Source organism: Triplophysa dalaica, chromosome 17 (assembly GCF_015846415.1).
Source record: "Triplophysa dalaica isolate WHDGS20190420 chromosome 17, ASM1584641v1, whole genome shotgun sequence".
Classification (NCBI taxonomy): Eukaryota; Metazoa; Chordata; class Actinopteri; order Cypriniformes; family Nemacheilidae; genus Triplophysa; species Triplophysa dalaica.
The window spans coordinates 8,055,807-8,070,742 of record NC_079558.1 but is presented as its reverse complement, the minus strand read 5'-3'; the positions used below and the strand labels follow the sequence as shown (position 1 = coordinate 8,070,742).

The window sequence follows — 14,936 nt, the reverse complement described above, 5'->3', positions numbered from 1 at the left end:
CTGTTTTTATAATAAAAAAAGCTAGGGTTTGCAGCTTCAAATAACTAAGGAAATAATATTTAGATTAGAAATTTGGTCATCATTATGTTAAAGTATTAAAAATACTCTGAAAAGGTTGACATCCCGAACGACAAGTGCGACGTCTTAACTTAAAAAAAAAACAAGTTGGAACATGCTGTTCTATCAGAAACAATCAAATATGAACTATGTTAATTGCAAACCACTACCCATAACTTGTAAACCACAACATGGCACAAAGTGGCACAGAACTGCGCACAACAGTTGAGCAAAGTCTCTCTGTCCAAACTACAAGTAAAATATAAAAAAAGAATGTGAATCCTAAATATACATCCCATGAGAAAACAAGAGCAACATTTTCTCTTTAGGACCTGTTACATGGATCTACAGGGTTGTACGCTGTGAACGAAATGAATGACCTGATTTCTTCAAAAACAAGCGTTGTGGATTTTTACTGCGCCAGTGCGGTCGCTCACATCTATAAATTTATTAATCTTACAGACAAAGGCGGTGTGCCTTCAGCTGCCGAGGACAGAGGGAACAAAACGCTCTTCATTTGTGTCCAGCATTAATTAAGAAGGGGACTGCAGTCTATAACCGTCTCATAAAAGCAATGAGAATCAGATGTGCTAAACATACAGAAAGAACAATACTCAGATCTCTGTGAAAGGCAGCCGGTTGGTGCTTGCTGAACGAGTAGACATTAAAGAAACTGTAGTTTATTTTGAAGTAAAGCCAGCATCACATCAATCACACAGGTAGAACGATTAATGCTATAATTCAAATAGAATTAAAATTAGAAGGGAAGGAATTACCTAAAATGGAAATGTCTCAACTTTGTGAAGCTTGTGTAAACAGAACAGTTTAAAAGTTGGAAAACTATCATAGGTGTCAAAAGGTTAGAGTTTTCCATAAAACCATAAAATAAACTGACTCCCATACAGTCTTTGTCATTGGCTATCTGAAGTCGTTTGCATCTTGAGATTAGGTACAAATGTGTGTGGTAAATTTACAGCAGATTTAGCCTCTGAATTAGACATGCACCCATTCCCAAAACCACACCCTTCAAAGAAAGGATGGATTTCCGTGTCATCAGATGAAAAAAAAGAAAAAACAGAACTCAGCTTTGCCCTGACTTCATAAACAGCACTAGGTACTGAGTCACAAATATCAATAGCAAAAAAAATTCTCACACACCATATGCTTCCTGTTTACCACGACTATCGTATAAACATGTAAAACGAAGCGATCTGATTGGCTTATCTTCTAATCCGAATGCTGATCACAGGAGTGTGACGCCTGAGATACATAATAGTTATATTAGGATAATATGGATAACCTTTAAAGGTATACTCCACCCAAAAAATTTAATTCTGTCATACTCAACTCACAATCAGGTCGTTCCAAACAACTTCCTATGGTAGTAAATAATGTCCCAGAAATGTCAGTTCCTAACGTTGTCCAGCAGAACAAAGAAATGTATTCAGATTTGGAACAACTTGCGGGGAGTAATTCATAACAGAATGTTTGGGTGGAGTATCCCTTTAATTGACTTTTACTCACTTTATGTGCACAGCAAATTAAAATATTGTCTATAATAACAATTGTCTATAATAACAATCTGCATAAAACATACAGTATTTTGTGGACTGAGGTTCATCTTTTTCTATTTAGTGATTCAGGTCCAAAAGGTCGTTGTCAGAAGGGTTCTGCAGTTTACTCAAACTGACAACATTGAGCCAATTCAGGGCATCCACCCCGGCCACTGTGGGCTCCCACCCCGCTTGTGCGGTGTGTGGATCTCGGTCAAGCTGGTCTCAGGGCCTGTCGGGTCCGCTGAAGAAGTGGTGAACATGGAATCTTGTACCGAGAACAAAACAATGCCATGTCATCCTAAACTCAGCCAATGGCAACAGTCAGAGGGATTTTAAGGCCAAGGTAAGACACTGTGAGCATTGTCAGTTCCTGGACTGTTTCTGTACAACTGTTCCAGTTTAACTAGCAGCGCAAAACAAAATTAGAGAATATAGTTTATTACAAGCACAAGGAAAATATGTTACAGGGCTACAGAAATATGGTTCCAATGGAAGAGTCCACAAGAATTCAAGAGCAATTTGACGCCACTAGCAAATTAGTTAATTTAAACAAATTTCTATTTGCGACTTACGTCATGTTCTCCGGGTGAGTGGCACAGGCTCCCACTGCTCTTGTGACATTGACTAGAAGGGCCTGATTGGTGCCAATAAGTAGGTTGACCAGCGGCTGGATACCTCCACACTTGCGGATCGTAGCAAGATTCTCAGGTATTTGTGCACATTCTCCCAAAGCCCCCACCACGTTGACAAGCACCTCTTCGGGTTGGTCTTTAAGAAGACCGACCAGAGTCTCCAAAGCCTTATACTCCTGAAACCTAACAAAGAAAAAAGAAACAGAACTTAAGCAATTGAACAAAACAATTTGATACAGATGCAATTTTAGCAGCATCAGTAGTACCCTGACATCAGAAAGAGGAACAAATGTGATAATGCCACAACTTTTCCCACGATACTCTCAATATACATTGACTCTCAATGACCACATCTTCTGGTTTGGAGCAGGATGGCGAGAGCATTTGGTGTGATTGGGCTTTGTTTGCCAAGTAGTTAAGGCATACAATGTGGTCAAAGTGAGCCTCAACAAATCTCTGATGTACGGTGAAGCTATACGGTTATGTTTATTCACAGTTACGGTTTTGGCTAAGCGGTCCCTCAAGTCCGTTGCAGAGAGTCCAAGGTCATTTGGCTCTGGTCAAAGTCCACCAAACATTTTCTTAGTAAAACAGAAATTAAAGTAACAGCTGCCAAAATGAGCTTGGCTGAAAAAAGCAGAAAGGAAAACTGCAAGAGCTAAGAACAAACATAGCATGTAAAACAAAGATGCCATCACTGAAGTGTTCTCACTATGCTACATTAAAGTTATGCAGCAATTATACACATTACCTTTGACAAATGGACTGTGTGATGTTGTGTATTTTGGTGAAGGCAGCATCAACCTGCCAAATAAGCAAGCCAAAAGAAACAACACGAAACAGCGCCGGTCAGCTGCTACAGCGAGATGAAGCTTGAAGAGTGGGCAGGCGCTGTTGCAAATCTTGCTATGAAGCTTCTGTCCAGCAGACTTTTTCATTACTAGTACAGTATCTTTGAGAGATTCAATCTCTGAGAAGAACAGTAACAGATGTTTCAGGTGGGTGGCTGAGAAAAGATTTCACAGAAAAATCTGTGACTTAAATCAAGGTATCAAAGATCACCTTTCTAGTACTAACAAGGAAAGATAAAGGGAAGAATTATTATGGTCCTTGACCTTAAACAAAAGCATATGCTCAATCATCCACCATCATCCACACATATAAGTTGATTTCTTTTTTACTCTTTTTAAACTGCTGCTTTCAGTGTACAGACAGAGTCCAAAATTAACAAACACCAAACACCAATTGGGAGTCAAAATTGGCGTCGATTGCAAAATAAAACAGCTGCCAACATAATGCATGGTTTAAATCAAATTGTCAGATTTATCTACAATATCTAAAACTAATTTCTAAATGCATTTATAAAATTATAGATTCTACCCTATTATTATAAGAGAAACAGATGCAAAGTAAAGTTTTAATAACATCGAGTTGTTCCAAATATGTATACATTTCTTTGTTCTGATGAACACAGAGAAAGATATTTGAATGTTTGTAACCGAACAGTTCTTGGCCACCCTTGACTACCCTAAAGGAAAACTTGCCAAGTAAATTTCTTTGTTCTGTTGAACACAAAAGAAGATATTTTGAAGAATGTAGGAAAGCAAACAGTTCTGGGGCTCTTGACTACCATTACAATAGTAGTCAATGGTGGCCAAGAACGGTTTGGTTGAAAACATTCTTAAACATATCTTTCTCTGTGGTTACCAGAACAAGACTTTTTATTTTTGGGTGAACTGTCCCTTTAAAGGAACACATTTTTAGTTTGGTGTCAATGAAAGGGAACTTACTTTTAACTGATGGTGCTACTGTACAGTCCAAGACAAAGCACTGCTATACCAAATCCAGTGAACAGCGCACATGTGTATAATTATATTTAAGTTATGAGAATCATTTTCGTATATTTCTTGCCATCATAATTATTTTAATTTTATGCATCATTAATAAGTTAAATGGTTAACAAATGCTTCTCCCAGAACAATGACGGAGGTCTCCATCCTCTACAGGCATCACAACCTTCTCAAGCCTCCTCAACTCAGCCCTGAACCCCTCTCCACGCTGGACTCACGGCCAGCCCTCTCATCAACCACACAAAGACATGCTGTCTGTTATTGGCATCCCGGCACTTTGAGTTGCTTGTTAGCTTTAAGCGAAGTAAATGAAGGACGCAAAACACCTTAAAATTATGACCACTGTAAAATGCATTCCAATATGATTTTTGTCTCAAAACGCCTCTTAGGCCATAATTGTTTCTGAAATGGCAGGCTGCGTTTACTCTAATACCAGATGGATCGGGGAAACATTCCCTGCTAAATGCTCACTGACCTTGCGTTTGCCTCCATTGGCAGATTTAATTGGTCAAAAATGCTTGAATGTTTTATTCCAAATGCAGGGTTTGACCTTGACGCTTTAATACGTTCAGAAAACTAGCAATAAAACCGGTTCCTTTTTTCACGTCTAAGTGTGCATTACATATTCAGCAGACATTACGCCGGTTTTCTGACTTCCAAAACTTGAGCAAACACCCATGCAATTCAAGTGAACACACAACAACACGGACTATAAATCATGGGAAAATAACCGTTAAACAAGATTGGCGTGTGTCTAATTATTTAGTCACATTCAATGTGTAATAAATCTTTATTACGTTCTGGATAGAGATTGTATGGAGCGTTCAAGTTCACATTGGCTGGATTACTTTACATGACTTTGGAGCCAATTTTCAGTTATGACGAGTCTGAAGTACTTGCTTCAAGTTCGATAAAGTTGTGCAGTGTGTGACGCTTCACGACTCAAATCTCAAGCCATACGTTGACCTGCCACGGAAGTGTGCGACACATAGGGCCCTATTTACTAACAGCTTACGGGCAGTGCAGTCTGCTGTCTGGTTTTTTACTAAAGACAATTTACAAAATTCACCATATCTATGAAACTTAATTTAAATACGGCACATAGACCGAAAATTCTTATCCTACAAAAGATTTATAAAGGTCCACCCACTCCAACAATGAAGGACCATTGAGAAATATCAATAATGTATGTGACCGAAATCTCCCCTTTGTCTTTCACTTTTGGCATTTTTGGTTTAATAATGCAGGCCTTTTTTAAAACTGAAAATTAAAAAAAATATATATATATTTAAGACCACAATGATATCTGACACGTTGATATTTAGACACACCTACTGTTTGCTGCCTAGAATTGTTTATTCTCTTTGAATGACATTATGTAACTTTTAGCAAAGATCCATCTGCTTATTTTCTGCTTTATCTGCTTTTCAAAGGCATATAGATCACCCAAAATCTAAATTCTGTCATCCTTTACTCACCCTCTTGTCATTGCAAAGCTGTATGACTTTCTTTCTTCCGCAGAACACAGAAGATGTTTCAAAGAAAGCTGGCCGGCATTGTACGGACCTAAAAGCAATGTAAGTCAATGGGTGCGGGTTAACAACATTCTTCCAAAAAATCTACTTTTGTGTTCTGCGAAAGAAAGAAAGTCATAGAGGTTTTAAATGATTTATTTATTATGGTTGTTCAGACTGATAATAACCAAACAAATCTGAATCGGAAATGCAATAAAAAACATTCTTTTCTGCTTGCCAAAACAAAGGGAAAGATTCAGCCAAAAATATGAATAAGAGAGGAAATGTTTTGTGTTTTTGTTATGCGGACGAAAGACACACTCATCATCTTCTGGTTTTAATGATTTACCAGTTCAAATGTTTGACAGATTCTCTCAAATATATTTTCTTTCAAGTATCATGCTTCAGTAGCGGTTTGTTTACTAGCCTGTTTAATCTCTCGGTTAGCTTTTTCCTAAGCTTGAGTTCTGATGAAGCTTCCTGAGAGGTATTACTACTATCCGAATCATAACAACTAAATGTTTTCGCAGAGCATTACTTCTCACAGAGGACACTTATTTGGCTAATGGGACAAGAAGCGAATTGGATGTGGCACGGGGCACCTGCGTCTAGTTTCAGTAGACTAATCCTGATGTAAACTCAGGATGAGGTTTTGTCAGCTTTGACTTATGAGGTGGAGAGAGAGTGGCCTTAATGCTACTGGGCCATTTGAGACACAAGCCTCCCTCTGAATTCTTCTTTCAATACAATTCGTTTTGTGGTTGGTATGAGGCCAGACGGTGGATATTTCTACAGATCCCAGTCTATAATGATTGAAAAAAAACACTCTTATCATAAACTCAAACTGTAGATTTATACATTCTTTGGCCCTAATCTTGCGAAAATAGAACCTGATAATTTATTCAAAGGTAATGGGGGAATTAAATAATGCCTTTTTTAGCCCTGCAGAGTACATGTCCCCAAACGCATACTGCAAAGCAATACGTGTAAATCACATTTTTATGAGAGTGCTTGTATGACAGAACCGGCAAGCCAGATGATGATTCCAAGTCGTTTCTTTGGTATTTATAGAGGAAAACGGCTGCCTTAAAAGACACAACCGCTAGAAAAATTACACCAGGAACGCCTCCAGGACGGTCATCATCTTCCCCGAGTTAAGTGACTCCAGTGAAGGCCAGCGCGCTTTACATGACAAACGGTTTAAGGAGTTTGAGCTCCGGATTATTACAGCCCGACCGTTTCAGAGACGCATTCCACGTCTCCTCCAGCTCACTTGCAGCACTAATGGGAGAACGGCCTCGACTAAACACATCAGAAGCGCCTATAAAATCAACACTTTACTTCGTCTTTTGTTAGCAGCTCGCGTGAAAGAACAATTCACATTCCAACAGCAAAAAGTCACCATAAAAGATCAGAGATCATCGACTGAGTTTATAAAAACGTTCACTCTTTGTTCAAATAATCACTTCTGTGGCGCGGACTCAGACGGACAGCGCTTGACAGCTCTGAGCGGTGGAAAATCTGAGCGTTAGAGACGTCCCATAAAAATGAAGGCTGCTATGATTGCACATCCTCTGTCCTTCTCCTTACCAGACCTCATTTTATGACAAGAGACATCTGACAAAACCTGGAGTCAATCGTCAAATGTCAAATTCACCTGAAACCTTCTAGTGCAACATGCCGAGGTCTAGCGGTCAAGAGGCCTAGTTAATGGCATGATGAAATTTCTATTACAACTAAACCTGCAATCGCATGGGATGGAAAAGTAATCAGTATATGCGTCCAATATTAAAAGATAATAACAAATACCGTCCAGCGCATTAGTCATCAGGAAAAAGCACAGACGGACTGTTTGGTTAAACCTAGGTGCTTTTTATGTAGCCGTGACAAATTGTTTGATTATCACCTGACAAAATATACCGTGCAAAATATTTCTTTAGCTCATAAACCGTATACATGTGAAATTATAGCTGTGTGAGGAAAACAGTTAAAAATTGTTTAAACGTTTAACGAAATGTTATTACTTAGCCACGTTTTCCATGCTGATGGAGCATTTCCAGATGGCTCCGGTTGTGGCGGCGAGTAACTGCTTGTTTTCAGCTTCGTTGAGCAGCATGACCAGCGGCTTCAGCCCGTTGTACTGCCGCACCAGATCACGTGTCTGTTTATCTTCTGCACACTAACACAGAAATCAAGCATGAACACGTTTCTATTAAATATATGGATACGTGCAATGTGTGACGAGGACAACATTATTACTCCCATACAGTAAAAATACAGTAAATTGTGGCTGTCTGACCGGGCACCGCGGTACCTTAAAGATAGCGCTGGCGCAGTGCATTTGGAGCTCCTGGTTGTCACTGCTGAGGTTCTTCACCAGATCTTTAATCATGCCCTCAGTCTGTATAGCAATTCTGTAGCTCCTCTGCCAACACAAACATGCGGAATGACTCTCGATGCTGAACACCTACTGTTAAAGCCACTCTTCCTTGCCAAACAACACTGCATTCACCGACATAGCACTTATTTCATCCCAGGTTTTACTTGCTTTCTGGCTTCAAATAGCCATTCATATCTTCCACCTGCTCTTTTAATAGAAACAATCTGTCAGTCAAAAGTGATGTTGCATGAATGGTATGCTACTGTATTTCAGTTCTAATTTGTGTCTTTCCAAACATTGGATTTAGATTAAAACCTTATTATCAGAAACGTTTGTGAATGCAGATTAAATAATAGTTCAAAATACTTTCATGTATTCCCCCAAAAATACAATATTTAGTTATAATTAGTTCTTGCCATGATATATCAATACAGAAGAACAATGTCATCAAAAACACGTAATAGCATCTGCTTTTGCTGCAAAGTAAATCATTTCAAATTGTAAAACTGTCTCAATGTAATGGATAGGGCAAACCTCAGAAGCGCACTCCTGAAGGGTTCCCACCGCAGGGATAAGCATGTTCTTCTGCGGCGATCTGAGCAGCCGGGCCAGCAGAGGTATTCCCCCTGCCCGCCGGATGGCCTCCTTGTTCCTGGTGCTTTTGCTGCAGCTCCAGAGAGCCAGAGCTCCGCAGCGCGCCACTTCCATGTCTCTCTCCCGCTCCGCGCCCACAGACGCACCATCAGGCACGCAGTTTAATAACTCCACCTGCCAGAAACAACTTCAGCAATTTCCTGTTTATTTGAAAACCTGCAATACATTTGTCACTAGTCTCTTATGACCATCTCTATTTATAATTCGAGGGGTGAGAGTCATAAGTGACATTTTTGGTGAAATGGAGATATACATATCAAACGAAAGCCCTCGGTGAGCTCTTTCTACTGCTAAAATGACACAACTGAAATCTTAATCAATTTGGAGTTATTCATGAGAAGCCAAATGTCTTATCACTGAACTAAGCGTTAACTAGCTAAGGGCGTAACTGTATTGTGGAGAAACGCCTGTGGAAAGTAGATGATTCAAAATGGCTGAATCGCTGGTGCCAAAAAGGCGCATATGAATTATTTTGATTAAAAATTATTTTCTTCTGAACAAGTTCTGTAAAGTTGATGAAATGTCACTTACACCCCTGGTTCTCTCCCCTCAAATTATTCTTTATTTACATGACTTCAATACACTACACATTAAGGAGATGAAACCGATAAACACGTATATCCTTTCTGTCTCCCTCCCTCATCCAACAATTATATATTTTTAAAAATATGTAACTTCTAGTACTGTGCTGTAATAATATGAGAAGTGACATACAGCTGCAGTAAAAATGAAGAGACCACTCCAGATATGCCTAAAATTGGCATCTCTGCATGTACTGTCCAGGGTCTGTTGAATTTCAACAGGAATGACGATGTCACCCAACAGCAATGGGAATGACTGAGAAAACGCAAAGACGGAAAATAAGTCATATAATATTTTTTTTAATGATCCTTAAATACATGTAAGAACATAAGAACTGTGTTGTTAAAACATGAATATGAATTTTTCTTAAGTTTACAAGTTTTGCATCATTTTAGTTTTTCAGCAGTTGTTTTTCCAATTTTTTGCAAAGAAGTGCAGATTAAAAATAATGTTTACATCAGGGATTTAGGTGAAATGTCATCAGTAGTTCAGAGAATGAAACAAAAATTATGATTTTACTTAAACACACAACTATTTGGTTAATTCAAAAAAACTGAATATTATTTTGAAGTGGTCTTTAAATGTTTACTGTGGCTGTATGTACAGTTACAGTATAACATTAAATCACTCCCTGAGATCATTCACTTTACTTTTCCTCACTGTTGATCCTGATGTGGAGCTATAGAAATTCTATTATAAGTACAATGGCATAGTGTGCATTAAGTAATTAAAAAATTACTTTAAATGTTTTCCAGTCATAAAATAGATTTTTACAGTCCTTCCCCATTGAGCTTCTATTTGAATCCCAATAAGCCACTTGAGTCTGCAGATTGCAGTGATTTTACCATCGTGTCAGAGATCTCACCTATTGGCACAACCCTCATTCAACTCTTTATTTAATATCATTTTCAGCGCACTTCTATCACTGAGCCTAAAACACGTGAAATACAATCTCCCGATGACCGCCAACACACATTCAAACATCAGCCAAACACTGGCTGTTACTTAAAAGCTCTTGAAAACTCACGACTATGTCACACCAAAACCTACAAATGACCACATCCTTTCAAGAGCAAATTTCATGTTTCCCTCTCTGTCACGCCAGAAAGGCAGCTCGAACACGGCATTACACACGTGTGCTGTTCAGAGGTGGTCTGGCTCTTTAAACGTAACTAATATATGATAGCTACATCGAGAACGTCCGAGTCTGGCCATGAGTAAATATACAGAGCGCAGTAACACACGAACCCTAATCATACAGAGCGTCACTTTGTCAATAAACACACATGGCAGGATGAGGGGGAGCGTGACATTCAATCTGTTTTAACCTGCAACGTGCTGCCTTTGATGCTGGCATAGAAAATGATTGGGTCCTGGCATAAAAAATGAGGTAAGTGAGCAAGAGAGAGGAGGACTAGAGGGTGGTATATGTTCTATTGCATGCCACACCAGCTCCTGGAGGGACCGTGTTCGTGCAGGGTTAAGCTCAAACCTTAATAAAACACACCTGTCTGTAATTTTCAAGTAATCCCCAAGACCTTTATGAGCTGGTTCAGGAGTGTTTGATTCAATTTTTAGGTACATTTGACAGGACACTCGCCCTCCAGGGTCAGCATTGGCCCCTGCCTTGTTGTGTTTCTTCCTCACACAATTTATTAAATTTGGAAAATCTGTTTTGTACATGGTTTAAGCTAGCCGTGACCTCCATTACTGTCTGACCTCAAACACGGGTACACATTCAGTATTATGGTTTGTCCCTCTCACCAGCCTCTTGATGCCACCATGTTGTCGGACCATCCTGCGGGCCCGTCTGAACTTGGCCACGTTGGCGATGGTCTCTGCTGCCAGACACTTGAGCTCTTTGTCAGAAGAGTCCAGGATAGACACCATGGTCTGCAAGCCTCCCAGATCAACGATGGCTCGCCGAATCTGCGAGTTACAGCACACCTCTTTCAGGATCTTCAGAGAACCGATCTACCAGTAGGGGAGAAGTATTAAAAGTTTATTGTTTATAATGCAAAGATTATGAAGGATAGATAGATAGATAGATAGATAGATAGATAGATAGATAGATAGATAGATAGATAGATAGATAGATAGATAGATAGATAGATAGATAGATAGATAGATAGATAGATAGATAGATAGATAGATAGATAGATAGATAGATAGATAGATAGATAGATAGATAGATAGATAGGTAGAGATAAATATAGATAAATATAGATATAGATAAAGATAGATGTAAATAGATAAAGATAGATATAGATAGATGTAAATAGATAAAGATAGATATAAATAAAGATAGATGTAAATAGATGAAGACAGATATAGATTAAGATAGATATAGATTAAGATAGATATAAATAGATAAAGATAGATGTAAATAGATAAAGATAGATATAAATAGATAAAGATAGATGTAAATAGATGAAGACAGATATAGATTAAGATAGATATAGATTAAGATAGATATAAATAGATAAAGATAGATGTAAATAGATAAAGATAGATATAAATAGATAAAGATAGATGTAAATAGATAAAGATAGATGTAAATAGATGAAGACAGATATAGATTAAGATAGATATAGATTAAGATAGATATAGATTAAGATAGATATAAATAGATAAAGATAGATGTAAATAGATAAAGATAGATGTAAATAGATAAAGATAGATGTAAATAGATGAAGACAGATATAGATAAAGATAGATATAGATAAAGATAGATATAAATAGATAAAGATAGATATAGATAAAGATAGATGTAAATAGATAAAGATAGATGTAAATAGATAAAGATAGATATAGATAAAGATAGATATAAATAAAGATAGATGTAAATAGATAAAGATAGATATAGATAAAGATAGATATAAATAAAGATAGATGTAAATAGATAAAGATAGATATAGATAAAGATAGATATAAATAGATAAAGATAGATGTAAATAGATAAAGATAGATATAGATAAAGATAGATATAAATAAAGATAGATGTAAATGGATAAAGATAGATATAGATAAAGATAAAGATAGATATAAATAGATAAAGATAGATATAGATTATGATAGATAAAGAAATAAATAAATAGATAAAGATAGATATAGATAAAGATAGATATAGATAGATATAGACGGATGGACGGACGGATGGACGGACGGATGGATGGACTATGCAAGAAGGAATACATATGTCAAATACTGCATATAAACACCTGCAATATGTGTCTGGTTGGACTTACTTTACATCTGATCTCTTCTGTGTCAAGCAGGTTGATAAGAACCTCCAGCCCCCCCACGTCTCTGATAGCCAGCTGACACGTCTCCTGGACCAGATTAAAGTCTCTCAAGGAGCACAAAACAATCACCGTGGCTGTCTGATTAGCCCCCTGATCGTACAAACAACACACACGTCAAAATCTCACACAGCGCTCAAAGAAATCATAATAGATGCTTAATCAAAATCCACATACAGAAATGAACAGAAACAGCTGTTTTTCCGAATATTTCATTCATTTAAAACATTTCCATGCTCTGTCAATTGAGATAACACAACTGACTGTGACATGATTAGCCAGAATATGCAGGATTAAAGTGAACGTCTCCATATGTATAGTAGCGATGTTCAGCTTTCGAGAACAATTTTAGTGCTCTATTAAAATGAATTATTAAAAATGTATGAAATATTTTTTATGCATGCTGCATAGTTTTGGTTGGAGTGTAAACTGAATCAACAAATGAACACAGTTTATTGAGTTTAAGAACCAGGAGAATGGCTACAGAATGCAAAAGAATGTCAACAGAATATTAAAAACAGGTTCAATTGTATTGAATGCATGCTAGCCTATGTGAATCTAAATGTTCTTTATATGACAAAACCCATATTTCATTATATGCTATAGCTGGCCTTTTTTCCAAACAATTTTGTAAAACATGTACCTTCTATTTTGTACCTTACACCTCATATTTTGAATGGATATTAGAAGCAAATATCATAGAAATATGCCCCCCCATCACTTTTGGTCACTACTGTATATGACTGTATATGTTATGTTATAAATCTTGCATCGTTCCGTATTACACAAGGGTATCCTTGACCCTTTGTCTATCCCAAAATGACCTCCCCCTCTTCAAGTCTTGTTTTGTTGACCACATGTTGTGCATATCTGTTTGGTATTGTGACTATAAACAGGGGTGGGGAGAGATCCTTTGATACAGACTACTGCTGTGCCGTGGGTTGAAACCATAGACAATGACCTAAGTTAGCAATTAAAAGAAAATAAGCTCTGAAACGTTGGATATGATAACGCTCTGGCCTTAGAGCAAACTCTGTTTTGACAGTTGCTATATACACACGCCGGATTTAAGGTTGGTTCCTTTGAAACAGCCTATGTACAGAACACAACAAACCAAACATGTGGCATTGGTTGGGAGAGAGACTGTTTAACAGATATGTGTAGCACTGAACGCTGTGGTTTCGATATCTTTCATGCCATATCCCTGGAATGAAATGAGAGGAGGGGAGACGGATGCAGAGGATCCAATGAAAATGTTACATTATTAATCATCTTCTAATCAACAAATTATGGCTTTATTGTTTTAGCAAGGGCTGTTTGTTTGAATCAAACCGCAGATCTAAGATCAGCTCGGCCCCCTGAGAAAACACCAGAAACTCGACTTCCACGTGTGTGTTTTGAATGTGATGCCTCGTTTTTCTTCCTTGTTTTTTTATGAAAAGCTCTTATGAATGCAAACAAAGAGGGGCTTTTCTCTGCGGCTGCCGGCGTGCTCGACGCAGTAAGTCCCGCAGAGGCGCGTAAGCCGCTGTAATGCTGTTGGTTGAGTAGATCTTTGAAATGTGACACTAAAGTCCAATCTCTGGCAAGTGAACAAACACGCTTTCTTTTACTAAAACGAGCAGCAGATAAGATTTAGTGTGTTTTAGAAACCCTTGTTTACTAGACACAGACTTCACCAAACAGGTTAAGGAGGACCACCCTGAACGTATTACAGATCTACAATACAGTCATGACATTTTCAGAAAGATTTCTAAAGTGAGAAGGCGGATTTCAGAGCAGAAGAACGTCAGATGAAGAAGAAAGTACTTTTCGCAATAGAGTGAAGAGAATAAGAATTTATGGACAGATAGAGTGACATTCTAAGAAAAAATAAAAGAGAAGACTAAATAAGCAAACGTTAGAATAAGCAAGCTACAGAGAGAGAGAGAGAGAGAGAGAGAGAAAGGGGGAAGCACATGTGCTGTCCATATTAAATGGCTGGAATAAACGTGAACCAATAATATCCCCGAACCCACTGTTCTTTCTGCTTCACCACCCCCTCTATCTTCAAAGTGCTCGACAGGTTAACTCTGAACCTTGTAAAAACACAAAGCTATGTTTAGTACTGATAGCAGAGAAAAGAAATCTGATGATCATATGCTTTCATTTTCTCGCAGCTTTGGTCTCAATGTGCCGTAGACATTCTTTACAACTCCGAAAACATCTGAAGGTCTTTTATAAGGTAAGTCTCGATCCTGAAGGGCTGTCAGTCTGTGGTGTGAAGCCACAGATGTTAAAGAGAGATCTCACACGCGTGCACACAGATAAGCTGTGAACATGGATGACTGACAGGTTTATCACTTGATTTCATTTGATATCATCTTACTGAGGTAAATGACGGAGGTTGTGCCATCTCACCTATCAAAT

General features: G+C 38.0%; 1 protein-coding gene across 4 annotated transcripts in view; it reads right to left on the bottom strand.

Moving 5' to 3' along the window:
• odad2 (outer dynein arm docking complex subunit 2) overlaps positions 1-14,936 on the bottom strand; it is a 49,107-nt gene that overhangs the window by 16,068 nt on the left and 18,103 nt on the right. For 3 of the 4 annotated variants that reach the window (XM_056770492.1, XM_056770494.1, XM_056770495.1), the window contains exons 11-17: positions 12,474-12,620; positions 10,990-11,199; positions 9,358-9,480; positions 8,524-8,757; positions 7,924-8,034; positions 7,634-7,788; positions 2,186-2,428 (exon numbers count right to left, since the gene is read on the bottom strand). In XM_056770492.1, the coding sequence (XP_056626470.1) occupies positions 2,186-2,428; positions 7,634-7,788; positions 7,924-8,034; positions 8,524-8,757; positions 9,358-9,480; positions 10,990-11,199; positions 12,474-12,620 (1,223 nt within the window). The remainder of the gene's footprint in view (positions 1-2,185; positions 2,429-7,633; positions 7,789-7,923; positions 8,035-8,523; positions 8,758-9,357; positions 9,481-10,989; positions 11,200-12,473; positions 12,621-14,936) is intronic. The other variant, XM_056770493.1, reaches the window with a different exon arrangement.